Consider the following 27,957-nt stretch of genomic DNA (forward strand, 5'->3'; position numbering starts at 1 on the left):
TCCATTTGCAAGTATTTCTCATTAATGCATGCATGCTCCACATAGATAGATGTCAACTCTTGAAAATTACTGCCAAAATTCCTCTAAATACTAATGCATTACTATTCGTCTTTCAGAAGAATACCTATCAACTTCTCAGCATGAAGAATACATAGAGACATTAAAACCTCAATTTGTATAGCAAACCAAGCCAAAATGATATTCCAGGTAACTATTACCTTGCAGGTAGTAAAACCCTCATTTCAAAGGAGGGTTCAAGGGAGGGGAATAGTTTCAGCCCCAAACTAGTCACAAATTGTTACACATCCTTCTCAGAAAAATAAAAGGGACATTTTATCACCTGCTGCATAACCTCTACAATTAAAGTTACACAATATTTAAAAACTGGATGCAGGGATTAACCTGCCCTGCTTAAAACAGTAAGACTCTTTGAAATACAAGAAAGGACTCTATTATATGAGAAATACAATAGTGGGGTTTTTTTCTCTATAGAAAGTCACAATAATGTTTTAGAAACAAAGAACTGATTATTACAGAACCACAGATGGGCCATTTGGCAGAAAAGTAACAATAAGGCATTGGATATTAGATAACATTTGATATATTGTCTCCACATTTGCAGAAATGTATAAAAGAGAACTGTTTTTCAGTGGCTCTCAATCTTTCCTGAGGATACCGCCCAGAAGATGGTGCTGCGAAACTGCTGTTCCACTAGCGGCTACTGGGGAACAGGGTTCCACAAAGACCAATCTTAGGTTATCTACCCATATGAATCTGCCTAAGCCTTAAAATGAGTACCGCTCTTGATTGGCAGGCATATAGATAAGCAGGTCTATATGTAAACACTATGAGAAATTATCTAGAGGCTTGGGATGCTGATGTGTCATTAGTTTGCTTATGACACTCAGATCTACCTCTTGTTTCTATCTTCTGATCTTAGGGAAGTACAAGCACTCATGTCCTGAATCAATGTTTATAATCAGTCATGGCTTGGTAAACAAACTGAAACTTAAATCCAGGCATGACTACAGTGCTCTGGTCCTCAGTGGGGTTGCACTGCTGGTGAAAAACAAAATACACGTCTGGTAGTGCTCCTGGAGCAGGCATTGTCCCTGGATGACCTGACAATGGCCAGGAGTACATTTTACCAGGTATGTGTCACTCTACAACTGCACTGGTACCTAGAGAAATCAGACACACATCCAAACAGTGTTAGGGAAAGAATTAACTAACAGTCTAGTTGACTTCTGCATGTGAAATGTGGGAGGACACCTTGCCCTTGGTCTCAGCAGTAAAACATATGAGGGTTGTTATTTGGTTAATTTTGGCATTCTGGTTCAGTTTAAGTTGCTTAATCATTTGGTTGGTGTAGCCATTTGTTCTGCAATGCTTGAGTAGCAGTCATAGCTCAGTGGCAGGGCAAATTCCTTACAAGAAGACCCCAGGATTCAGACTCCTGGAAGAGGGGTATAATGTTTTCCTAGGAAGTCTACAAAGGAAATTTGGAGGCTCGTTCTACCTGCTGAAAGGGTTGAACAACAATGGGCCCACAATCCTGGACTGTTCTTATGAACAGATCAGTACGGGTCTGGATTAGAGGACAAAGTATGATTTAGTGATCACATTGAGGCATCTCTTGTAGAGGTGATGGAATACCTTTGGCACAGCCAAGGAAAACTGAAACTGTACCGCTGGCTCCACATTTTACTCTGGGTCAGGGTTAAGGCAGATGACTTTAAGGAGTAAGGCAGCAATTGACACCTTTCCTTCCTGGAAATTGTGGTCTCACAGGAAGGTTAGGAATAGCTAAGGTTAGTGGATAGCTAAGGTTGACTGTTAATCACTTTTGCATATCTTCAAAAGTCATGGTCAAGCCTACTCCAGTATTTTGTCCCTTGTCTCCATTCTGGATAGCAGGACAAGGGACAAGTTACATATTAAAAAGAAGTTTTAATTAAAAAGGCTCAGTGGTAAACCAGCGCACATATTTCAACTTCAGGAAAACGGTTCAAAGGAATGCAGGATTCAGTTAATTTAAAACTTCTCCACAACATTATACTTAACACTTCCCAGCTAAATTCATCAGGTGCCTACATGATTAATTTTGAAGCACCAATTAATTTATGTTCACTCAAGTTGCTGGCATTTAATTAGAGTTTAGCTTTCATGTTCTTTATCTCTGTTGTTGTTGGCTGCTGAATTTGCTTTTGCTTTTTAGCTCAGGGGGTTGGGGGTCATTATTGTAGTAGATTAATTCATTGTTTCATGTGAGCTGCCTTGGAGGCTTAGATGTGGTGTAAAGCCAGGGGATTAAAATCTTAAAAGGTGGCGCATCGGAAGATGGCTGACAATAACATCTCTCCGACCCACACGAGGTAATTTGGAGGCTATGATGGGGGTAATTAGCCTCCTTAACCCCCCCCCCAGGATTATGGGGGGGACGGCCCTTGCCTGCTGTGCCCTATACCACCCCCGAATTTGTGGGGGTGGGGGCACTAGGCACAAAGCCCTCCTGTGGGAATTTCGGCACTCCTCGACGCCGTCCCCAATTCGCGCCGCTGGTTGCAATGATCATTAAAAGAAATAATTTGGACATGATTAATTGCACATACATCAAGGAAAAAGGGGAGTAAATACTGCTGACAGAAGAGATCTCTGATAACAAGACAACAATAAAATACGAGAAGAACGTCAAGATACGGTAATGACTGAGGGGGGAGGGGGGAAAACCTGCCTCTACCTTTTTATGTGATTTAACAAGAATCCCCCTCCCCTAATGAGTCAGAAATTAAGGACTTAAGCTGTGGATTTAAGGCTGTGTGGAGATAAACTTTCGATCCAAAGCAATGTTTCAAGATGAAGCTGGAAAGCTAAGAGTTTTGGAGTGACGCAGTCAGGAAAAAATGCCGTTCGCCATTTTGTGAGGCATTGTGGGAGCTCTTGGGTATGGGAGGAGAAAGAGAGAAATAGAGTTGTTTACATATCGTGAATCAACTCCTCGGTGGGACTTAAGAGCGACAAATGCCAAAATTTACGATGGATAAAGTGATGTTATCTACGAAGGAGATATATGGAAACCATCTGGACTTAGTGAAGGAACGGGAAATCCACACAGGATTATTACACTTGCTATCGGCTTAAGGAGACTAACAGAAGAGATCGTAAAGGAAAAAGAGAAATTATACGAACAAGATATGATGTGGCAACACCAAGATAAGACTGGATAGAATTATGAACTTTGTTTGGACTGATTGGGACTGATTTGGACATTAACGCAGTAATAAGAAGATGATCTGAATTCCCCTTTGGATCTTGAAGTATGGGTTCCCCCAACAAAATTTAAAAATTTGGCTTTGTAATTCGGAATTTATATGATGTGATTTAATTTGATGTGATTGGCCAGTTAGTAAAAATTATTTTAAAAAAAATAAAAATCCTAAAAGATTTTTTTATTCCTACCATGAATTTGCCAATCTCCCACATTGCTCCTCCCTAGTAATGTGTGGCAAAACCAAACCATGACCTCTGTTTTAGTATTACATCTAAACCAGGGATTGAGATTTGTTTCATGCAAAAGAAAACACCATCTGTAAGACAAGAACAATCCTTACCTTACTGACCGCAGTTTGCTTGAACAAAAAAAACACACCCCAATATCCCTGGTTCAGAAGCAACTGTGGTTTGTTTCTTAATAAACCATTAATTGTGGTTTACTGTGATGTGCAAACTGGGCCATAGGAATTCTTCATGTGCACAGTAGGGATGGGGAATCTGTGGCCCTCCAGGTGTTGCTGGACTACAATTCCCATAATCCCTGAGGCATTGGCCATACTGGCTGGGGCTGATGGGAGTTGGAGTCCAACAACATCTAGAAGACCACATGTTCCTCATCCCTGGTGTTCAGGACTGCAGGGCCTGTGCTAACTTATGGAATGTTCAGAAGTAGCAGAAACACTCATGGCTCAAGAATATATACAAATGCCTATTAATTCAGCTTCAGGACAATGCTTATAACATTTTGGCAAAAAACGGTCCCTCAACACTTCTGAACTGCTGCCCTGATGAAGGCCCAATAAACACCATAGTCTCTGCAGCAATTGACAAATTAGGATTCTTCATTGTTCTCTTTCCTCTGTTAAGTGTATAGTAACAGAAATAGGATTGCAGAAGATGGACTTGCAAGAAGATCGAACCTATCCATAAGGAAATCAGCCCTGAGTGCTCACTGGAAGGACAGATCCTGAAGCTGAGGTTCCAATACTTTGGCCACCTCATGAGAAGAGAAGACTCCCTGGAAAAGATCCTGATGTTGGGAAAGATTGAGGGCACAAGGAGAAGGGGATGAGATGGTTGGACAGTGTTCTCGAAGCTACTAACATGAGTTTGACCAAACTGCAGGGGCAGTGGAAGACAGGAATGCCTGGTGTGCTCTGGTCTATGGGGTCACAAAGAGTTGGACACAACTAAACAACAACAACAACAACAACAACAACAACAGAACTAGGTGACTAGGAAAGTGGCATGTGGCCTTCGGAGAAGACAGGTTCTCGTCAGAACAAATTAATCTTGGATGCTATGATCTGCATGGAATATGAATTCATTTTACTCAATATATAATCCATCTTTCTTTCTCTTTTGGATAAAATGAACCAAGGCTGGGAATATCCCCTACAGATTCTTAGGCGCTCTCTCTCTCTCTCTCTCTCTCTCTCTCTCTCTCTGTGTGTGTGTGTGTGTGTGTGTGTGTAATTTAAGAATCAATGGAAACTGAGTACTTGGGGGGGGGGGTTCTATGTAGTTCACACATAGTCTAACTCAGGCTTCCTCAAACTTGGCCCTCCAGATGTTTTGAGACTACAGTTCCCATCATCCCTGACCACTGGTCCTGCTAGCTAGGGATGATGGGAGTTGTAGGCCAAAAACATCTGGAGGGCCAAGGTTGAGGAAGCCTGGTCTAACTCTATTATGTATTTTTTGCCCCTTAAAAGAGCTTATTGAGAAACTGGTTTCATTCCGAAGATAAAAGCTCACTGAGGATTGATTCTTTCTGCATTACCCTGCTGTATGTCCATTTGAAAACGGATGTAGGCAGCCCCAGGAATGGAGGTGATACCCACACCTGCGCAATGACATTGCGGTGTGCATATACCGTATTTTTCGCCCTATAGGACGCACCGGCCCATACAACGCACCTAGATTTTTGGGGGGGAAATAAAGGGGGGAATTATTATTTTTTTCCCAGGCGCAGGGCTGGGGCGGGGGAAGCCCAAGCTTCCCCCGACCCCAGCCCCCAGAACAGGAGCCAGAGCGATGCTGAAGCTGCGTGCAGCTTCGGCATCGCTCTGGGAGCTTGCGGGGCTGGGGGGATAGCTTCCTGAAGCCTGGAGAGTGAGAGGGGTCGGTGCGCACGACCCCTCTCGCTCTCCAGGCTTCAGCGAAAGCCTGCATTCGCCCCATAGGACGCACACACATTTCCCCTTCATTTTTGGAGGGGGAAAAGTGCGTCCTATAGGGTGAAAAATACGGTACCAGGACTGCAATCGCCGCTTCCTCCTTCATTTACCTGGGGGATGTGCAGGAAGCAAAAGACGTGAACAGCCTAATCAATGGAAGGGATTTAAAATGCAAAGCAACCCTGTCCTTTCCCAACGGGTGTATTTCATGGACAGGCTTTCCTGACAGTCTAGGGGGGCATTTAAATATATATATATATATCTTTAAGTTAAGAGGGCCATGTCTAGAAACAGTAATCTTTAGCAAAATTCATACTCCCTCATGATAAAAGCACAAGAGTCACAAATAGTAATGGCGGCCAAACTTTAAGATTTAGCCACTGTTCTTGTTACTCCTTAAAATAGGGTCTTCAGGTACTTACCATTTTCTGGGGGAACATGAGATCTGGTCACTGCTTTTACGTTTTCTTTTGATTTAGCAAGTTTTTTAATATCTTGATTCTGTACATGCTTTTCCTTTCTCTTTGGAGGTTGAGGAGAGGACACTTTTTCTTCTGTGTCAGTAGATTTGGACTGGTGGTTCCATCACAAAAAGGAGAAGGAGACTATTTAATTTGTGAAAACTTAAAACAGAACTTTACATAGGCTGCAATCATATATACCAGGAATGCCCAACAGGCTGATCGCGATCTACTGGTCCGTGGTCCCCGCCCCCCCCCCAAAAAAAGCTCAATGACCTCAACAACTTTGGTAGATCACTGTCAGTTTTTTATAGTGGGAATAGATCACAGTCTCTTGAAAGTTGGACATGCCTGATATATACACACCTATGGACCTGGCGCTGTGGGTTAAACCACTGATCCTGGACTTGCCGATCAGAAGGTCAATGGTTTGAATCCCCACGACGGGGTGAGCTCCCATTGCTCAGTCCCTGCTCCTGCCAACCTAGCAGTTCGAAAGCACGTCAAAGTGCAAGTAGATTAATAGGTACCGCTCCGGCGGGAAGGTAAACGGCATTCCTGTGCGCTGCTCTGGTTCGCCAGAAGCGGCTTCATCATGTTGGCCACATGACCCGGAAGCTCCCTCAGCCAATAAAGCGAGATGAGCGCCGCAACCCCAGAGTCGGTCACGACTGGACCTAATAGTCAGGGGTGCCTTTACCTATGGACCTGAAAGTAAACCCCCATCAATTTCAATGGGGCTTACTTTTAACAAGACATTAACAGGATTGCACTGCAAGCATCCTTTTCAAGTGCACACATACAAAATCAGTTTTATTATCAACATTCCCAAACTGGAATCTTGCCAAGAGCATGCTTTGGATTTAAGGTTGGAAAGTAATATATTTGATGACAGAGGCATTATTTCATACAATTTTGCTGGTTACAAACATGCAAAGGAAATAAGAAGCTCAAGTCTCTTAAACTTCTTCTCTTTGTGCTTTTCTTTTGTATCCAAAGAATGCTTGTGACATCTTATCTGATAGAGTTAAACAAGCTGCTTAACCATGAAACATATATTACTTCTGAATACTTACACTCCCCTTAGACTTTCCAGATCCACCAATAGGAGGTAGTGAAGATGATTTTGAGCTGCAGGAAACAATAATGGTATTTCAGGTTTAAAACACTTGGAATGTTCTCAACATCATGAATTATTATGCTGAAACAGCCTATCTATTGCCAACAAACATAATGTCTTTATAAGGGTGCTTCTAGACGGTCACTATTTCCAAGTCCGATTCAATCACGTGCTGGCAAATCCAGGTTGCACAATCAAAATCAGTTTGCTGCTCTTGCGTAACAAACCCAATTCCCCCAAAATGGACTTTCTGCAATGAGGAAAGTGAGAGGCAAAATGCACTGCAAAGTGTGAGTAACAACTGACTGAAGTAACGATGGATAACATCCACCCAAACAAATCAAATGGATGCTAAATAAACAGAGAACACAATTTAACCACTGCACAAACTTTCTGCAGATGAATCGTGATGAATGCTCAGAATCAGGTCATCTGGAACAACCCAAGGTATTTAGAAGCAAATGATTTTGTGGTCTATTTTGCAATTGTCATACATTGGAAGGACCCTATATAATATAAGAAATTACTGAAATGCTAGAAACCATTTCAGATATTCACAAGCCATAGTCGTCATCTCAAAGACCAACTGCAGAGGAAGCAGTTACATGCAGTTACATACAATGCTCTTTTATTTGTGGTCTAATAAAACACTTGTGAAGGACAGTAACTTTTGCAACTAGGCCAAAATAAATTTGTTCAAGAGGCTATGAAAAACTAGGAATGGAAAACTCCTCAAGTGAGAACCGTTGATTTTACCAGTTTATTCAAACAGGAGCTCTGATCTATCACTGTGTGAAGGAGGTTAGAGTGAATTAAGCTAGCTTTAGGGTATCTTCGCTCTGTCAAATGAAGCAAAACCCTTCTTTATCCTCCTAACCTGTTGCTTCGGGTCTAATTCACTATATGTTTTTGTCTGTGCAAGTAATCATAACTTAGATGCTCATATAAACAAGCAAAACATATGAACTAGGCAATAAAAGAAACAGATACCAGCAGCAATTGCAGCTGCACTGTGTAACTTTTTCTCACCTATAGAACCCAAAAGTTACAAAAATCCCATCCACGTCAAAAAATGGGCTTAGCTGCAGTACACACCTGGATTCATGACACTGTATTATCATAATTCATGTTCATAAATATGGCTAGCACAAAAACCCATTAAACTTACCCATACGATCGCCTCATGGTGGACTTGGTGAACAGCAATTCACTATAGGGCAACTTCTTAAATTTGTCTCTGCCAACCGCGACGTAAAACTGCCCATTTTCCAAATCCATCCCACTCTCGACAGGTTTTCCATCTAAAGTGTAGAGCCTGTAAAATATATGAGCACTTTCCTTTAGCAACTGAAATAAATAACCCACACCCTTCAAAGAGTGAACTAAGCACTGAGAAATCTAGTGGTACAGTGTGAGCCCTCTTCCAGAAGAGAGAAGAATTTGCCCTTGGTGCCCACTTTGCCCTATCAATGGAACAATGTCAACTAAACTGGAAGGAATTGTCTGAAGAACCACTAGCAGGGCTCCCACCAGTTGTGTGTTAGGAACACAGAAAGCTGCCTTATACTGCATCAGACCAATTAGTCTGTCGTGCCAACTGGCAGTGGTTTCTCCAGGGTTTCAGCCAGGGCTCTTTCCTAACCCTACCTGAGTTTGGTCCCAAGCTGTAGAGGAAACAAGTCTAATACAATATGTCTTTTCCAATGCCTTTCCATGTAAGCTTTATCAGTACTCGCTCTGTCCTTTCTCTTAGAAACAGTGACAACGCTTCTCGTTTTTAACAACAATTTTTGAGCTGTTTCTTTAAAAGCATTTTTCAGTTGCTTAATATTGAAATATCTAAGCTCAGTCGAACTGTTGGCTTTGAGGGGTGCAGGATTGCTAAATGCTTATATTGCTGATCTAATAACAACAATAACAACAACAACAACAACAATAACAACAACAATGAATTTTATTTATATCCCACTCTCCCCAGCCGAAGCCGGGCTCACTCTCTATAACTCTGAAATTTCAGGTTTCCTAGAATACCTTTTTGGGGAGGGGCGTGTTCTATCATTTGCAGAAACCAAACTTAGCATTTTGCTACCACTTATGTTATACCAAACAAAAAGGCAAATCTACCAGCACCTCTTAAATATCCTGGGAAGCTCTGTTCCACACCTGCACCACTAATAAGAGCCACTAGATGGGATGGAAGGCCAGTTCATCTATAGTGTGCTTTAAAATGCTGATGGGAAATCAGTGTAGTTAATTATTCAGCAGTCTACTGGTCAAAACCTCAAAGAATTCAGCAAGTGTAAGGCCCCCTTAAAGGAAACGTCACACTTTTAAGTACTTGAGCTCAGAGTTCAATAATTCTTCCACATAGCTCCATACTGATCATTGACTGTGTTGTCCACTTAAACTTTGCAATGTGCTCCTCAGATCAGAAAAGCTCTGAGTTTATTAAGAAAAAATACTGACACCAACACAGATTGCCAACAAAACCCATTTAGAACTGGCCAGATTTTGAGAAATTCTAACTGATTTCTTAAAATGTGCACGTCTACTTGAATTTCCCATAGCCTAACTGGGTTATTGTGCATGTAGCTAAACTACTGTTTGACATGCAGTCACAGAGCATTCACTATACTAGTAACCCTTGGGGATGTTTCCCATATTGAAATGTTAGCTGATGGAAATGAACCCGAATGTCACTTATAAGATTAAAAAAAAACTGTGACATGAAGAAATTTATTTATTTCACAAAATTTCTAGATGACCCTTCAACTCAGACAAGTGATCGCAAGGCACTTTCCAATTAGTATAAAACAACATTAAATAATTCAACAGTAAAATGCAATCATTAAACCCTATCATTGGCAAGACACAACAGTACAGGATAAACTTCTGAAGTTATTAGAAAACCTCACTAATTTCCTCCCTGAATTCAGTAGTGGACATTACTTCTTTCTTGCTTTTTAAGCAAAGAAAAAAGGAATTGGCCTTCACCAATTTTGCTGCAAGTTTAAAGTGAAGTTTTACACAAGGTAGGTTGTGATGGCAGCCAAATTTTCAGTGAGTCTGCATAGTATAGGAGAGAGAGTTGGACCAAATCGCCAGTTGGCCATGAAGCTTAATGGACAGCCTTAGAGCCTGATGTACACAGCCATGAGCTCCTTGAAGGAAGGCAGGAAATAAACATGTGAATCATTGTGAATGAATGAATGAATAAATAAATAAATAAAGTCATAGAATAGAATCATAGAATCATAGAGTTGGAAGAGACCACAAGGGCCATCGAGTCCAACCCCCTGCCAAGCAGGAAACACCATCAGAACACTCCTGACATATGGTTGTCAAGCCTCTGCTTAAAGACCTCCAAAGAAGGAGACTCCACCACACTCCTTGGCAGCAAATTCCACTGTCTATAGCAAGTGAGACAGAAGACCTGTTTGTCCCAATGAGGTTAGACAAGTAGGTAAGATTTTAGACAAGTACCGTAATGTTTTCAAAAAATTAAGGGGAAATGTGTGTGCGTCCTATAGAGCGAATGCAGGCTCCTTGGCTTCAGCGATAGCAACGCGAAGCCTCCAAAGCACAGAGGGAGCGCTCCCTCCACGCTTCGGAGGCTTTGCGTTGCTTTCGCTGAAGCCTGGAGAGCAAGAGGGGTCGGTGCGCACCGACCCCTCTTGCTCTCCAGGCTTCAGGGATAGCGGCCTGAAGCCTTCGGAGCGCAGCGCGAGTTCCCGTTGTGCTCTGCAGGCTTCTGCAGACTCTCCTGGCTTCAGCAGAGAGGGAGAGCTGTGCAGCGCCCCTTTAGCCAAGCGGGAGGAGAAATGGAAGGGGCTCCGTTTCTCCTGCCGCTTCGCTGAAGGGGCGCTGAGCAGAGAGAGGGAGAATTTTTTTTTCTTGTTCTCCCTCTCTAAAACAAGGTGCGCCCTATGGCCCGGTGCGTCCTATAGAGCGAAAAATACGGTATATTGGTGCAGAGGTAATACACCATACACAGGTTATACTGCAAGCAGATGTTTCCGTTTTTATTCAGCTTATGCAAAACAAAACTCTCTCACATGAGCAACCAGTTACCACTAATTCCCAATGTTGCCACAGTCAGGGACCACCCATCACTGGAGCAGTCACCATAAACAGGGTGATGCAGCGCACCAGCCATGACTCAAGCAAACATAAACACGCGTTTCCCATGCTGTGATTTTTATCACAGATGTGATTGATAGGCATTCTTCCATTAACTAGAATTATAACTGAGGGAACAGCCCTTAGACTCTGGAGTTCACATGGTCAAATGGAGCTTGTGTGCATAGGATGAAGGTTCCTTGGGAATTACAACTTCTGCAGCCCAATCTAAACAGGTCCTCTGCTTCAGGCAGAAGTGGCTGTAGGCATGTGCAAACTACAGGGATGTGCTCAGAGCTGTCAGGCTGGAACGTCACATCCACTTAGCAAATTTGGCCTGCAAGGGAGCAGGGAAATGAGAATCTGGCCCACCAGCCAGATGCAGTTCTCCACCCCTGCATGGTCTGCCTGCATCTCTGAGGCATCAGAAATGTTGCATCAGTGGACAGTGTGGTGAGGCAGTGGCACTAACCTGACCTCCTTCCTGGCAGGGGAGTCACTGCTGCTTCCTGGAAGGGAAGTGGGAGGAGCAAGACAATGGGGAGGGTGGCAACGTGGAAACACACTAGCAGGGCCAATCCAGCACTCCTACTGGTACATTTGCAATGCCAACTTCCCACCACCTTACCCCTCTCAGTAAACAACAGCAACACTGCTGCCGGGAGGTCAAGTAAGTGCCCCCATTATCCACAAAGCCACTTCTGACCTCGGGAGGAGGTGGTGTTGCGGGCTTCACGTCCCCAACACATGCGCGGGGGTGGCTCCCAGCCCCGCACCATCTGGGGAATCCTCTGCCGCGTCATCCCCTAGCCAGCCAATCAGCTGGCTCAGGGGGTGTGGCTTGCCGCATTTAAGGCAAGCGCAGCCGAGGATCTCCCTTTTTGGCCACTCATTCTTTGGTTTTTCGCCTACCTCGTAGCAAATCATCACAACTTTCGGCGGTTAGGCATTGGTATGGGTATTGTTATGTAGATGTAAGGGGAGGGGAGCGCCATCACCTTCCCCGGATATTGAAGGGTAGTCCGGTAAAGGATTCCAGGGGGCGTGACCCCATCCAAAGCCTATGGAGGCCAGGGCCCAAGGCACGCCCCTGAGCGGTGACCCCGGGGAAGTGCCTAGTTGATGTGCATCAGCAGGGCTCCCCCTGCTGGTGTTAACCCTTCCTGGTCTTCAAGCAATCAGGCTGAAGTCGGATAGTCGGATAGGACCAGTGCCTAAGCCAATACTGCTCATCACCTGTAACCAATAAAGTTGTGGCCAATTTTAGCCCATGAACCTAAAATAACGGTGTCATATGTCTTTATTCCTACAGGAACTCGCCACACAACTGAAATGTAATGCACAAGCCGTGCCATTTATATGGCTACTGATGTGTGTAATTGAGGAAAAAGCCCACACTAATGTTCAGATCGGTCTTGGCTGTACTGAACCCTCTAAATGTTGCATCCATTTCTTTAATGAAGAGTTTTTATGTTTTTCAGAATCAATGGCCTTTACTGGAAGCTAAGCTAATGATAGTTCAGCTACCACAACTCACAATAGCTAATTTGTTAATTATTAAACAAGCAATGATAAATCGTACTAGCTAGCTCAATGTGTCCTCTAACATTTTAAGAAATCAAATGCAAAAACTGGATTTACAGGAAACATGGAAAAAACAAAAGGGAAGAAACACAGTGTGCTGTACAAATGCCTCTCAAGGTAACATGCTTTACCTTTTAGGTTTTCTCAAACAAAAGTTCTTTTCTGGACCTGGACCAGTTTGCTTTCAAAGCAGAACTGAAAACCCCCAATCCAGATGTACACCATCCCTGTCTTTCAAGTGCTGCCCCAACTGTTCCATATTGAGTGGAAAGATCTCTAAAAGGGGTTTCTAAGCATGTTCATATGAACACAGGGTTCCTGGTCTCTTGGAGACTTCTGTGTTCCCTTCAGACCTTCACACTGAACATAGGAAGTCAAGGTGACTCACATGGGGCAGAAATGTTGGGGACGGGGCAGTGTGCCTCTGCTGCCCTCTTCACTCTGAATGTCTGAATGTGGCTTTTGACTTACTGTGAACAAGGGAATGAAGAACGGTGTTCAAGCAAAGGTGAGAAGGCGGAAGCACAGAAGTCCTAGAATAGTTTGGCCACGGGGAAGATCTAAGCCAGGGGTCAGCAAACTTTTTCAGCAGGGGGCCAGTCCACTGTCCCTCAGACCTTGTGGGGGGCTGGACTCTATATATATTTTTTTTTAAAGTACGAATTCCTATGCCCCACAAATAACCCAGAGGTGCATTTTAAATAAAAGGAACATTCTACTCATGTAAAAACATGCTGATTCCTGGATTTAGAAGGCAATTGGGCCGGATCCGGCCCCCGGGCCTTAGTTTGCCTACCCATGATCTAAGCCAATGTGATTTCCCCCCAAGCACTGCCCCCTAATTACCTGAGCCATTGTCATAGTCATGCACACGGGGCGACCCAGGTGTGCTCAGGCATACAGTAATATTTATTCTTATTAAAGCCTGGAGATTGTAGTGAGGAGAAATTACGGAGCGGAAACCTAAGGATTTCCCAGGCTGCCTATATGGCAAGACACTACTAGCCAGCTGCAGCCGATGCAAGGCAGCCAATACCACTTTCAGGTACCACTGCAGAGCATCAACCGAGCAAATAGTTCATGCATTTGCTGGCAGCTTCTACCAAGTAGCAAAAGGGCTGAAACCCCAGTTTATTCTGTATATGTACATTACAGCACTTTCTCTCCTAGAACTTGGTCCTGCTCAGCTGCACCTTGCTAGCAAAAACCTGAAAGTTTGGTCACATTGACAACGTGCCATGTCATCTTACCTGTGCACAGCGCCACTTCTGAGTGTAACCTTTTCAGTAACCATTTCAAGAACATGATCCCATTGATTCAGTGCTCTTCTGGGGATGAAAAGACGCACGGCCGGGCTTATGAGGTCACCATTAGCAATCAGGCTAAGAAGAGGACAGGAAAAGTTGCAATCAGTTGGATGTTCTTCAAAATAATGATGCTCAAACTGCCTATCAGAAAACCCAACTTACAAAACAGTGCAAGGCTCCTGAAGAGGCTTTCTAAACCGGGCAGACACATTGATTCTGCTGTGGGAAACTGGCTTCACCTGAAAGATTTAAAAAATAAATAAATCAGCAACTGATTCTGTCTCAACTTGTCATTATGTCAACTTTTAAAATCTTAACCTTATTCTTCCCAGGACCAATTTTCTAACAGAACCTTAAGCATATTACATACCACTCTGATTTGTAGTCATGTTTCATTTGTGCTTTGGTTGACATTGTGCTTTCCACTTTCTCATCAAAATCCTTAGTTTTTCTTCTTCATCGTAGTTACGACTTCCCTTAACTTCAAAAGTTAATTAGTGCCTACTGAATTTGCAAGTGGTGTTGCTGAGTCACAGGAAATTTGGCCTCCCAGTGTCAGATCTGCTAATTTCTTGGCTGTTTCTCATAGTCCATGTTCAGCGGCTTGGAAAGAAACCTATCTCCCATTTGATACCAGCCAGGAGGCTATCAAGCTATATCCACCTTAACAGCTCCTTATGTCTAAATGAGGCAAAGTACTGGTTTAGACATAATACTCTGTAAAAGCAGTCCAAACCCAGTTCAGCAGATCATATCTGAGCCTATTAATCCTATATATCCTTTCTGTGCCATGTTTAAAGATTTCCTGTGTTAGGGAACAATCCAACCCCAAAATCCACAGGGACAAGAGAGTTGGGAAATGGTGGATCTCTGGCATAAGCATCAGATCCCATCTGACCTGGATATCAGGTCACCACCATAGTTCCCTCTTCCCGGCAGAGCCAGGCATCAGCTGGCTGAACCAAAACCCTTATGCCAGCACAAGCACCCCAAAAATGGCCATCTCAGGGGAGTGGCAGGCAGTGTTGGTAGCAGGCCAGAAGTGCCAACTTGGCCCCACACCATGGATGCCTGGTGCCATGGGTGCCATGGAGTGTGCATGGCACTGGCACCGAAATTTGTGGGTGCCCAGCCTCCTCATGGGGAATTTTGTGCGGGCTGGGTCACCCAGGTCCCCAGGGAGTTGCCACCTATGTAACAGGCTGTTTTTGCACCCACCACAAAAAGATAAGCAACTTTAATTCTTGAATTAGAGAGGAACCATGAACTGGAAGCATGATGTTCCAGGGAAAGGGAGAGATTTCCTTAGAAAGTGTTCAGAAACTAGCAATATTTTTCAGCACCCTAGCTTTTCAGGAACTGCTAGAGCTTTTGCTCTACGTAGTGGGTCACAAGGACTATGTGTAGAAGTACTTATCTAGACAGTAATGGATTCCAATGATGATTTATTAACTATTATTTCAATTTATATCCCACCCTTCAGAAAAGAAAACCACACAGCCCACTGCTTCTACACATATATTCAGATGCACTTCTGAGCCCTTTCAAAACTTCCAGGATGACACATCCTTGCACTCAATTCTCATACTGACATCCAGTAAGCTACACCTGCAGTTAAAATACACTCAGAACTACCCACTTACGATACCCCAGTAAAAGTTTCAGGCAAACTATTACAGAATTTGGACTGCTAACGGGGCAGCCTGGCACATCTAACCAGTGGGAAATCAAATCTTTTTCTAGATGGTGTTTTGCATGTGACTTCAGAGGATGGTTCCCTTCTAACATTGAAGATAAAGAAAGACTCACTAATCATAAAGAACAAGCCATTGAAAAGATTCCCTGAAGTGTGCAATTAATTAGTTTCCTCAAGCTGATGAAACCTATCAAAGCTTCTCGACAGGATGCTATGCTATAGAGTATGTTTCCTTCTTGAGTCCTTGTGGAAATAATCCACCCTCGCAATGATGTGGGAAGGTCAAAAAATATCTGAAGGGGTGTATATCTTCCAAATATAGATGTTGCAGCAATCTGAGTTTTAAATGAGCCTCTAATCAAAGAGTCATTAGTATTTTTGCACTCCTTTGGTGCGTCTGGAAAACAAAACAGTTCCATTCTAAAATAAGCCAATCATTTGGGAGTGCATGGTGTGACCAAGGCATGTTATTTTTTCTTTTGAGAATAATTACAAAGTTATGCTGATTTGTTAAGCGTGTTACAATGGAATGCACATCATTATACAGACAAAAAAAACCACTCCTGAAACACACAACTATCAAACAACAGGAAAAATGAGTGCATTACCATTTCATGACCTACTGCAATCAAGAGACACAAATAAGTCCACTGATTTCAGTTGGTCTACTCAGAGTAGAGCAGAGACATCACCTTGCCAACAAAGGTCATATAGTTAAAGCTATGGTTTTCCCAGTAGTGATGTATGGAAGTGAGAGCTGGACCATAAAGAAGGCTGATCGCCAAAGAATTGTTGCTTTTGAATTATGGTGTTGGAGGAGACTCTTGAGAGTCCCATGGACTGCAAGAAGATCAAACCTCTCCATTCTGAAGGAAATCAGCCCTGAGTGCTCACTGGAAGGACAAATCCTGAAGCTAAGGCTCCAGTACTTTGGCCACCTCATGAGAAGAGAAGACTCTCTGGAAAAGACCCTGAGGTTGGGAAAGATTGAGGGCATAAGGAGAAGGGGACGACAGAGGACGAGATGGTTGGACAGTGTTCTCGAAGCTACCAGCATGAGTTTGACCAAACTGCGGGAGGCAATGGAAGACAGGAGTGCCTGGCGTGCTCTGGTCCATGGGGTCACAAAGAGTTGGACATGACTAAACAACAACAACAACAACAACAACAACAACAACAACAACTTAGAGTAGGCATTAGTTGGATATGAGCTCATTCCATGATTCTGGAGTTTACACTGTGATCAGGTAAAAAAATCCATTTTCTGAGAATTAAAGAGATTAAGGGTGAAATATGCCCATACATATTTTCAAGTAAATATGTAAAGCAACGAACTTCTCTCAGAAAAATCTATTTTCTTAAAAACAAAACTTTAAACAAAAGTTCATATACACTATGATTATCCCTTTTCATACAACCAGTGAACACGTTAGAGGGAAGGAAGAGCTCACAGCAACTGACCCCATTCAAAGTCTCAGTTCATTCATTGGATCTTTTTTATCAAAGCCATACAAGTTATACTCTCATAGGCTTTGTTTAGAAAATCAGATGGATAAATTGGTTAAGGAGCAAGGACAGCATTCATCAGTTCATCTGAAAAGAGCAATTGGTTAGCCCTAATAAAAACAATATTCAGCTAACTCTGCAGCTTTCCTGATTAAGTAAATATTTGCTTAGACATTTGTCATTTTGGTTATAAAAAGAGCTTTGTTTTCACAGATTTGATTATACCAAATACCAAATATATGTTTGCTTATAGCAGATGCTGCAGTGAGTTCTCTAAACCTGCATCTTGTATGTGTTTTCTCGTAGAGACAGACAGATTCACATATTTAGGCCTCCTGCACTGCCCGTAGCTACATACTGTTTGCATTTTATTGAGGCTGGGAGATCTGATGCCAACTCTGATAAACACACGGGGATTTCTCCTGTGCCATTTCAGAAGAGGAAAGGGAGTGCTTTGAGTTCAGTGTGGGGATGCAGAATGTGCTCTTCTGCCCCACTAATGGTTGAATTATTCACAGGCAAAACAATCAACTGAGGGGCAGCATGTAAAACACTTGTTGTTGGATTACTCTTTTCCTGAACATTTTTGTTTTCAGAAAAAGCACAAACAAAAGACTTCAGACTTGAATAATAATACAGTAGTAGCTCGGGTTAAGTACTTAATTCATTCCAGAGGTCCGTTCTTGACCTGAAACTGTTCTTAACCTGAAGCACCACTTTAGCTAATGGGGCCTCCCACTGCTGCCGCGCCACCGGAGCACGATTTCTGTTCTCATCCTGAAGCAAAGTTCTTAACCCAAGGTACTATTTCTGAGTTAACGGAGTCTATAACCTGAAGCGTATGTAACCTGAAGCGTATGTAACCCGAGGTACAACTGTAATAATTTTATTATTTATACCCCGCCCATCTGGCTGGGTTTCCTCAGCCACTCTGGGCAGCTTACAGCACATAAAAAATGGTAAAACATTAACCCTTAAAAATATCCCAATACAAGGCTGCCTTCAGATGTCTTCTAAAAGTCAGATAGTTGTTTATTTTCTTGACATCTGATGGGATGGTGTTCCACAGGCCAGGCGCCACTACTTAGAAGGCCCTCTGCCTGGTTCATTGTAACCTCACTTCTTGCAGAAGGCCCTTGGAGCTGGACCTCAGTGTCCGGCCTGAACAATGGGGGTGAAGGCTTGGAGGATCAGTAGGGCAGGGGAATAAAGAGGCTTGACCCTGCTAGGCTCTTTCCTGTTCCAAATTGCTCACTCTCTGCTCCTTTTTCCCACAGAGCTGGGAACCAGTTTCTTCCCCCGCCCCCCCCCCCCGAGTGGAATTACAATGGAGGAGATTTTGAGCAGAAAAATGGATGGCAGGCAAATGGTCAAACAGCCCCTTCTCCCCACATATCCTCAAGAATCCAGCTTCTTTTGGTTGTTTTTCCTTTAAAAAAAAATTGTATGGGGAGGGGGATGATATAACTATGTAATGTGATATTTTGGGCATGAGCTATGATAGTTGATCAGTGAATGGTGTTTCTCAGATGAACTATGGCAGCACACTAGTCATATGACCTCCATGCTGATGTCTAATGATCTGCAAACTGCCATCGCTTCAGGTTGCACAGTAAATATAGTTTTTTAAAAGGTTTAACACTGGTATTGCCTGCCACAATTCTACCTGTGTGGTAATATACTGAACTGGAGGCTCCATTGCACACATGCCCTAAGTTCCAGTTTCAGGTTTACAGTTCAGCTGCTCATATATTTATTTACAAATCACCACAATACAGCATTGTCTGGAATACGATCCCCTCGGGAACCACAAAGTAATATATTAACCAACGTGGAATCTGTAATTATGTTAAGGATCTCACATCACCGCAGCCTTTAATCGCCTGCTTAGTAGACAGATCCTTAGCATGCTTCAAATGATATCAATAACCCAAAGTTACTCAGCTGGATAGACTCAGTTGGACAGGCTCTATTTACCTCAGCTGCACAGGCTCAAACCTCAACACAACAGCTTGCAAAGCATTGGGATTTAAATGTATTAATTTAATTTAATAAATAGGACTCTCGGTTCCTAGATTGCTTTACGCAATGATCAGGCTGTGATCAGGAGATCCTCACAGCAGGTGACACACATGTTAAGGATCTGTCAGGAGATCTAAACCAAAAATTATGTGAGAAACGTTGAGTGCCCAACTCAGTATTTCCTTCATAATGCTAACACAGTGGTACCTCAGGTTAAGAACTTAATTCGTTCTGGAGGTCCGTTCTTAACCTAAAACTGTTCTTAACCTGAAACCTGAGGTACCACTTTAGCTAATAGAGCCTCCCACTGCTGCTGCGCCACCGCCACGTGATTTCTGTTCTCATCCTGAAGCAAAGTTCTTAACCCGAGGTACTATTTCTGGGTTAGCAGAGTCTGTAACCTAAAGTGTCTGTAACCTGAAGCATCTGTAACCCGGGGTACCACTGTATGGGCAGCTTTTGCAGGGAGAAATCAGCAGAAGGGAAGGGATGTTTGACCCCCACATTCTTTAGTCCTATCCATCAATTTTCTATTGCTAATGTTGCCCTCCAGGGTCTGAATTTGAAAGCTAGGCCAAGAAGGAATTGTCTCAGGGAGGAAGGATTTTGCTATGGATAGTTGGTTAGAAGGGGGTGGGGGTTAAGTATGCTTCCTTCTCATCATTGATCCTCCCCTCTAAATTCCCTTCCACCACATTCCCAATTGCCTTGATAAGCAAAGGCCTGCGGCATGTAACTACTGTCAATTCTGATAGTTCAAATAATCTTCCATTGGGAGGAGAGCAGGGAAGTGATTGACTGGGAATCATATACTTATCCGCAAAAGGTGATTAGTTATAAACCACTATGAGTGCATATATGCAGGAAAGGGGCAAACATTTGACTTGTATCCATTCTACCACAAAAGTATAAGTTAGGTCTAATAGCAAGGAAATTAATTTTAGAAAATAAAACGGTCTCGCTTTCCCTACAGCACAACAAGACTGCACCAGTTTACCTGAATGAAAACAGTAGCGACAATAAAGAGATGGGAAAGCCTACACTCTGAGTTGACCTTGGTTTGCTGCCTTAAGTGCAGTGCTGGCCAAAAGTGATGAGTCACCACCGTCTCCTCAGCTTGGTATGTTGGTGGAACAGGATACGACAGCAAAAATGGTAAGGGAGCCACTGAGCAAAAGACATGTCTTTGCTTGACACGCCACTTTTAGAGCTGCCAACTACTTAAATAACTTTCAGAATCACCTGCCTTTTTACTGATCAGTAAATTAAACAGTTAAAAATAAAACACATTTTCAAATTACCAAAGCTTCAGTAAAGGCAACCTTTCGAAATACTGAAGGGCATGCAAAATAATTTACAATTTAGGCGGCAATTGGGAGAAGGGAACCTTTATGATCCCCCCACCCCTTGAGCCAACTGACAGAGTGACCACCTGACAAACACCTGACCACATGATGACTCAAGGGGAATGCTAGGTGGGGGGTCCTGCCCACCCCCTCCTCCCACCCACCTGTCCTGCGCCATGGGGTGGGAGGAGGGGTTCTGTTCTGCCCATGCATTTCCTACAGGTAATGTGCTGGCAAAGCAGCATGCCACAATTGATCTCTCTGCTCATCAGCTGATGAGAAAAGACTTCAGTCCTGCTCTTTTCAGGGAACCGTTTCACCAGCGTGTGAAGCAGATCCTAGCAGGATTAAGGAAAAACACTGCCCATCAGCTGACATCACTCAGTGAGGTTAGCTGACAAGTAGGCATGGTTTTGGAAAAATGGGCTTGCGGACCATATTGGACTCCCCCAACAGGCCAAGATTAACCTGTGAGCTGAAGCTTCTCCATCTGTCATATCCCTTTACCTGGACAAGTCACATTGAATCAATGTTTCTAATCATTATTTCTAAGTAGACGGGATTGTGTTGTTAATGCAGACATTATCAATACCAGTCAGTGTCTGTAGAGTAATCCTTACTTACTTCTTTTACATTCCATATTACAATTGACATGGAGGGTCAATAATATATGTGTGTGCTTTATTTTCAGTATCACAAATTAAAATTTGCCCTTGCCAGTTAAAACTAGTCTCTTCCTATCGGTCACTGAAACACTTGATTAATATCATTAATATCATCATTAATATCATAATCCTATGCATGTTTTACAAACGTATGTTCCAGCCTAAACTTACTGAAGCTTGCAACTCTAACCATATTTACTAAGGATCACACCCCCACAGAATATTAGTAAAGTGCGCCCATCTCACTTAAGAGGCCAGGGGCCAGCGCTGTCCGGAGACACTTCCGGGTCACGTGGCCAGCGTGACATCGCTGCTCTGGCGAGCCAGAGCCGCACACGGAAACGCCGTTTACCTTCCCGCTGGTAAGCGGTCCCTATTTATCTACTTGCACCCGGAGGTGCTTTCGAACTGCTAGGTTGGCAGGCGCTGGGACCGAGCAGCGGGAGCGCACCCCGCCGCAGGGATTCGAACCGCCGACCTTTCGATCAGCAAGCCCTAGGCGCTGAGGCTTTAACCCACAGCGCCACCTGCATATTAGTACATATTAGTACATATTAGTACATATTATTATTACATATTATTATTAGTACATATTAGTACATATTAGTACATATTAGTACATATATATTATTATTATTATTATTATTATTACATATTATTATTATTACATATTAGTACATATTAGTGCATATTAGTATATACAGCGCCACAGAATATTAGTACTGTAAAGTAAATTCCAAGTTCCTAGAGAATAGAGGGATCTTTTCTTAAATGTTTTCTAACTAGTAAAAGTAGATTTTTTTTCCTACATCACTCTGGGCACTTGGGTATGTAGGAGGGTGGTTCATCACTCCTCCAAATAGCAAGTTCAGTTGGTGAGAATTGCAGCCAAAATGGAACCACTGAGGAACAAGAAGAAGTTATCACCATGCTCATGGCGAACCCTGAAGTTTACAGTAGAAAAAGAACACCCTTTTTAAATAGAAAAGAAAACCTAAGAGAGGAAACAAAACCCCAACCAGCCCAATGAGATCTAAGCATGTTCACTAACTATGAGAGGGGGAGAATAGGGGTGGAGGGTTTCATCTAGACATCATGTACTAGCTCAAAGTTTTGTTTTTATTTTAGCCTCTGAAGTGTAGGTGGGTTCCCACATGGCAAGACACAGTGATGACAGCAAGAACCTTTATTGAACTATGGAACTGGACAACAGGCGCAAAGCAACTGCTTATATACATTTCCGGAGGCCTGGGTCACTCCCACTCTCAACGTGATTAGCTGTCTAAATTTCCAAGCTGTGAATCATAAATCATAGTTTAAGGACCAATGGCAGAGGCCCAAATCCTGAAATGTTCTGTGATTGGATATCATGTATCAAATCAGAACACAGGGACTCAGAATCCTTAGTCCAGACTCAAACTCAGGTAAACACAGACCACTGAATATATAACAGCCTCCTTCTCAGGCTCATCAGGGAAAGACGTTAGATCTTGAGTTGAGGACTCAGAGGCCACTGGGCAATCTAGTCCCCAGCCTTCCCCTCCAGTCTGATTTTAAACCACCCCATTCCAAGAATATTCTTCTTGCTCTAGTATTTATCCCTCTATTTCTGTGGAATGGAGCAACTTAGAAACAAACACCATTGCATGTGTATTAAATATATTTTGAAAACATGTTGGAAAGATGACAATAAAAATTCACTAGAGATCACACAAAGAATAAGGCTTGAGATATACCTAAAAGATGCATATAGGCTTCTGTTTTGTGCGCCAAGAGCTACTACTCTTGAGTGCCCAGGCTCCACTCTCTCCATCTAAGGGTCTGAGCCTCAGAGGCCCTGGCAATCCTAAATAGGTAATCAGATCAACTGCTAAATTCACAACAAAGTGATAACCTACAACAAAATTGCTTCTATAACCATCTGCAGCTGTTTCGCCACAATACCACCAGAGATCAATTTTTTCAGAGGATGGGAGGGGGAAAAGCAGGCTGAATTCAGTCCCTCCACCCTTGTCAAACCAGTAATCACTACTTTTACCAACAGCTTTACTGGGGTTGTACATGCAAAGTCTCTGTTGATGCACAGGAGTAGGAAGTAGACTACAAACATATACGTGGATCAAAGCTATTGTATATTATGATAAGTGTCCTACTATGTAATATTCAGAGTATATGCACTGAAATCAATGTGTCTGAAGTGAGATACCACCCAATGACATTGTATACATTCTTATACCATGATAAACCTTATTCAAAAACGTTTAGACAATTTAGCAATTTGTCAATAAAAATCCAACACGGGTACTTACATCTTCCAGTGCCAACTGTTGGCAAAAAACAAAATAACGCATTTAGCATGTTACACTCATTATCATCTGTTTATTTTCAACATATATTTAAAGCAGGTTGTTTTAATATGAATGGATGCAGTGATCTATCTGATGTGGTTAAAATAATATCTGTTCATCAGATATAAAACTGGCCACACTGTTCTTTTATATGCATGGAAACTGGTCAGTTATCACTATTTATTAACCCAGTAAATATCTTTATTCTCCATCTCTCCTTACTTCCCTGTTCTATTTTGCCATACCTTTTCACAGAATTTATGTATGTTCCAGTCTAAACTAAAATTACAGCATGACTGTTGGGTTGAAAAAGACATTCTAGCCCTACTAAAGCTTTTATGTTGAGATGATGAACAATATTGATTTTCATTTTCCAGAATTCCATTCTCCACCTCATGCCTAAAGCAGCATAAATTCCCACAAGAATCAGCAGCATTCCACCTCAACTTGGTCTGCTGATCAGATGCAAACTATTTCTAACCTTTTTTTGTATTTTCTCTTTTGCTCATTGTGCACATAAATACACAAATACACACACACACCCCACTTCATTTCTTCCCCCACCCTAACATGTAGCTTTGGCTTTTATTTCTGGTTCCAGAGACATCAACAAGCTATTAATGCTACACCAAGGCCAATGGGGTAATCTCTTCACCTCAGAGGGCAAGATAATATGAAGCACAACGAGGTGATTTGGCTTATACTTACGTATATAGTTTTAAAAATAAACATGAGAAGTCTGCAAATACTGTGCACCACTACTATACCAATTAGCTTTCCTTTGGGTGGAAAGATAAGATATAAAATTAACAAATAAACATGCAATCAATAAAATAGACTGCGGCAAATAATTGTCAGGCTTTGAAAGGTAACAGCCTACTTCATCTGACGTGCTTAACGGTAAGGAGTACTTAAGATTCAAGCAAATTCTATTTTGGATGATCTACCATTACTGTATTTGAGCTCTACACCCCTAAAATTGTTAGCTCACACTGTTTGTCGTATCATATTTCAGTTCAAACTCTTTACAAAAAGCAAACTTGGATTTATAGGACGTCTAGAGGCAAATTTGTTCAACATCCCCTTTTTGTTGCAGGATTAAGGATGTATATATCTAAACGGAACCTCAATTTCCAAATCTGATTCTTCATAAACGCATTCTACCTGGACCTCCTTATATTTTGAAGATTTCGTCGCAGCAGAGCATAGTAAGTTGATCAGCTCATGTAATGAACCATGGTTAGCTAGGGCAGTTCAATACAATGGTCTATTATATTCAGTCCTCCCTGGTAAACGGAGTATAAATATTTGCATTCCCTTAGGACAGACTGTGAGGTCAAGGGAACCCAAAAGTCTGATTACATGCTCTTACTATCAGGTTCAAAGGCTATCAGGCAAATGGAAAAAAAAACAGAGAGTGTAAGAAAAAAAGTTTTAAAAAATATTTAGAACAAAGGAAAAGCTTATTCAGTTTATGAAATCACTGTTCTTTGCATATGATTAGATTGCCCCCAAAGCAATAACAGGTTACTCCAAGTATGTGGATGTTTGCATCACTAACAGAAGAAATCTAGTCTCTCTTATCAAGATTTCACAGACTGATCTGTGAGTTAACCCCTCTTCTCACCCATTTGCATCTTGTTTTTACATATATGCATAGAGAGAGGGAGAGGGAGAGAGATGTTGGCCTACTCTTTGGTTACAATGACAAGGACAAATTACAGAAAATGAGGAGGTCTAAGCAAGCATATTGCCAAACATAGGAATTAATGTCAGATGTCTGCAAAACATGCATATAAACATTCAGTAGACTACACAGAAACACTAGTTCCTTTCTCCAAGCTGCTTAACAGCAGAGCTTCTTCTCCACACCTCCCCTGTCACAACCACAGCCTGTTTCCTTCTGAGCATGCATAGGGAGCTGTATTAGCACAAAGTGCGGGATCATTCTGTCTGCACATGTGTACCTCTGCAACCAGTTTGCAGAAATCCTAGGGGTATGCTGGGTAAAAAGGGTTATCTGTGTACACAGACATCCTTGTACCAGCGTTGCCTCTTGTTGGGACTGGACTGGACTGTACAGTGGTGCCCTGCAAGACGAATGCCTCGCAAGACGAAAAACCCGCTAGATGAAAGGGTTTTCCGTTTTTCGAGGCGCTTCGCAAGACGAATTTTTCTATGGGCTTGCTTTGCAAGATGAAAACGTCTTGCGAGTCTTGCGATTTTTTTCACTTCCCCCCCCTTTTTCTAAGTCGCTAAGCCGCTAATAGCCGCTTTGCCGCTAAGCCGCTAATAGCGCTAATCCGCTAATCCGCTAATAGGGTTGCTTCACAAGACGAAAAAACCGCAAGACGAAGAGACTCGCGGAACGGATTCTTTTCGTCTTGCGAGGCACCACTGTATTCATTGATATAACCACAGATCGGCATGAAGAAACATTTTCAACCCAAAGGCTTCATTTCCTCATGCATAGCCCACAGGTCAATATTGGGTGGAATGATGGGCAAAAAGTGAGTGGAGCTACATATTTACCTTTGTACAGTAGCCTACATTCCAACAACATAAGCCACATGTTACTATACCCCTCCACCATCCGGGAAAGCTAGGGGCATTATTGCAGTTGACGGACATATTCTCACCAGGCAAAAACACCTGAGGCAGGTGTAGAGCAGTGGGACATGGCCTGGGGAGAGTACCAAGGGTGAGACAGAGATGCCTGGAGGGCCACATTTAGCCTCCAGGTCTAAGGCTCCCCACTCCTGCTATACACAGTATTAGAATGTTTGGCCATTATCTTTCTGAAGGAAACTGTTGCAATTAGCAAAACATGTGTAAACCAGAAGCATCATCTTTGTTTTCATAGGCTTTCTGGTCAACGTTGCATTGAATCCTCAAGGTATTCATTTCAGAAGAATAACAGTGTTTGTATGGTGTGTTGTGCTAATTAGGTTACCAAGATACTAACTATCAAACAACTTGGAGAGCTATGCTCTTCCAGAGTTTTAAGATGCTAAATCCAGTGCTTCAGGAGCTGGGTCACTCAACCAGCAAGAAATAAAGCTATTGGTTCTCCTTTTTAAGTATGAGTCGTTTTTATTCTACAATACTACATTCCCATAAAACACAATGGATTGCCCTTTTAATAGAACGCAAATGCTTCATAAATCAAGCCTCACTTTTTTTAACAAATCTTATTTCTGAAATGTTTACTTATCCTAGATAGTAAAGTTGTCAGCACATAATTTACTTCACTATAAATATAGGCGATCCCTGTTCTGGATCTTTACACCAACCTCTTAAAGAAAAGATGTTCCCAGGACAACCCTCTACACACCTACTCTGAAGTCCCACTGAGTTCAACACGGCTTAAAAGTGGGTTTTGGAATGCTGCCTAAATTAAGAAGACTTAAGACGCAGGTGGCGCTGTGGGTTAAAGCCTCAGCGCCTAGGACTTGCCGATCGAAAGGTCGGCGGTTCGAATCCCTGCGGCGGGGTGCGCTCCCGCTGCTCGGTCCCAGCGCCTGCCAACCTAGCAGTTCGAAAGCACCTCCGGGTGCAAGTAGATAAATAGGGACCGCTTACCAGCGGGAAGGTAAACGGCGTTTCCGTGTGCGGCTCTGGCTCGCCAGAGCAGCGATGTCACGCTGGCCACGTGACCCGGAAGTGTCTCCGGACAGCGCTGGCCCCTGGCTTCTTAAGTGAGATGGGCGCACAACCCCAGAGTCTGTCAAGACTGGCCCGTACGGGCAGGGGTACCTTTACCTTTACCTTTAAGACACTACTGAAAATGTATTTCATGGAATGTGAATGTACAGTGTGATTTGCAATGAAAGACACTGTAAAACAAATAGAATTTTTTACATTTCATTATCTAATGGCAATGACTGAAATTACTGCATGGGGAAATCTTGATTCAGTGAAGATTCATTTGATATGCTGTCCAGTCCTGTTTCCTCCTCTAGCTACCACTTAATGCAAGAAAAAGAGTTCCAGCTAAACAATTCTACTCCTCTTGCTTCCTCAAAAGGAACAAAACGGTATTGGGGGGAATAGAATTGTGAGTTCTGAGTTGCACAGGATTGCACTTCCATCTAACCACTTTAGTAAATATATGTGAGGCCTAGATTACACTAGGGTTGTACATATTCAATACAGTCGTACCTTGGTTTGCAAACACCTTGCAAGTAGAACGTTTTGGCTCCCGAACACCACAAGCTCGGAAGTGAGTGTTCCGGTTTGCGAACGGTCTTTGGAACCTAAAAGTCTGCTGCAGCTTCTGCAGCTTCCGGTTGACTACAGGAACTTCCTGCATCCAATCTGAAGCCGCGCC

The 27,957-nt window shown here is 42.7% G+C and overlaps 1 protein-coding gene across 5 annotated transcripts in view; it reads right to left on the minus strand.

Annotated features, from left to right (window-relative positions):
* DCDC2 (doublecortin domain containing 2) overlaps positions 1-27,957 on the minus strand; it is a 48,752-nt gene that overhangs the window by 9,623 nt on the left and 11,172 nt on the right. For 4 of the 5 annotated variants that reach the window (XM_079984787.1, XM_079984789.1, XM_079984785.1 and 1 more), the window contains exons 4-9: positions 23,589-23,603; positions 14,207-14,283; positions 13,988-14,119; positions 8,203-8,349; positions 6,991-7,045; positions 5,876-6,026 (exon numbers count right to left, since the gene is read on the minus strand). In XM_079984787.1, the coding sequence (XP_079840913.1) occupies positions 5,876-6,026; positions 6,991-7,045; positions 8,203-8,349; positions 13,988-14,119; positions 14,207-14,283; positions 23,589-23,603 (577 nt within the window). The remainder of the gene's footprint in view (positions 1-5,875; positions 6,027-6,990; positions 7,046-8,202; positions 8,350-13,987; positions 14,120-14,206; positions 14,284-23,588; positions 23,604-27,957) is intronic. The other variant, XM_079984788.1, reaches the window with a different exon arrangement.

This window comes from Podarcis cretensis (assembly GCF_951804945.1).
Source record: "Podarcis cretensis genome assembly, chromosome: 7".
NCBI classification, from domain to species: domain Eukaryota; kingdom Metazoa; phylum Chordata; class Lepidosauria; order Squamata; family Lacertidae; genus Podarcis; species Podarcis cretensis.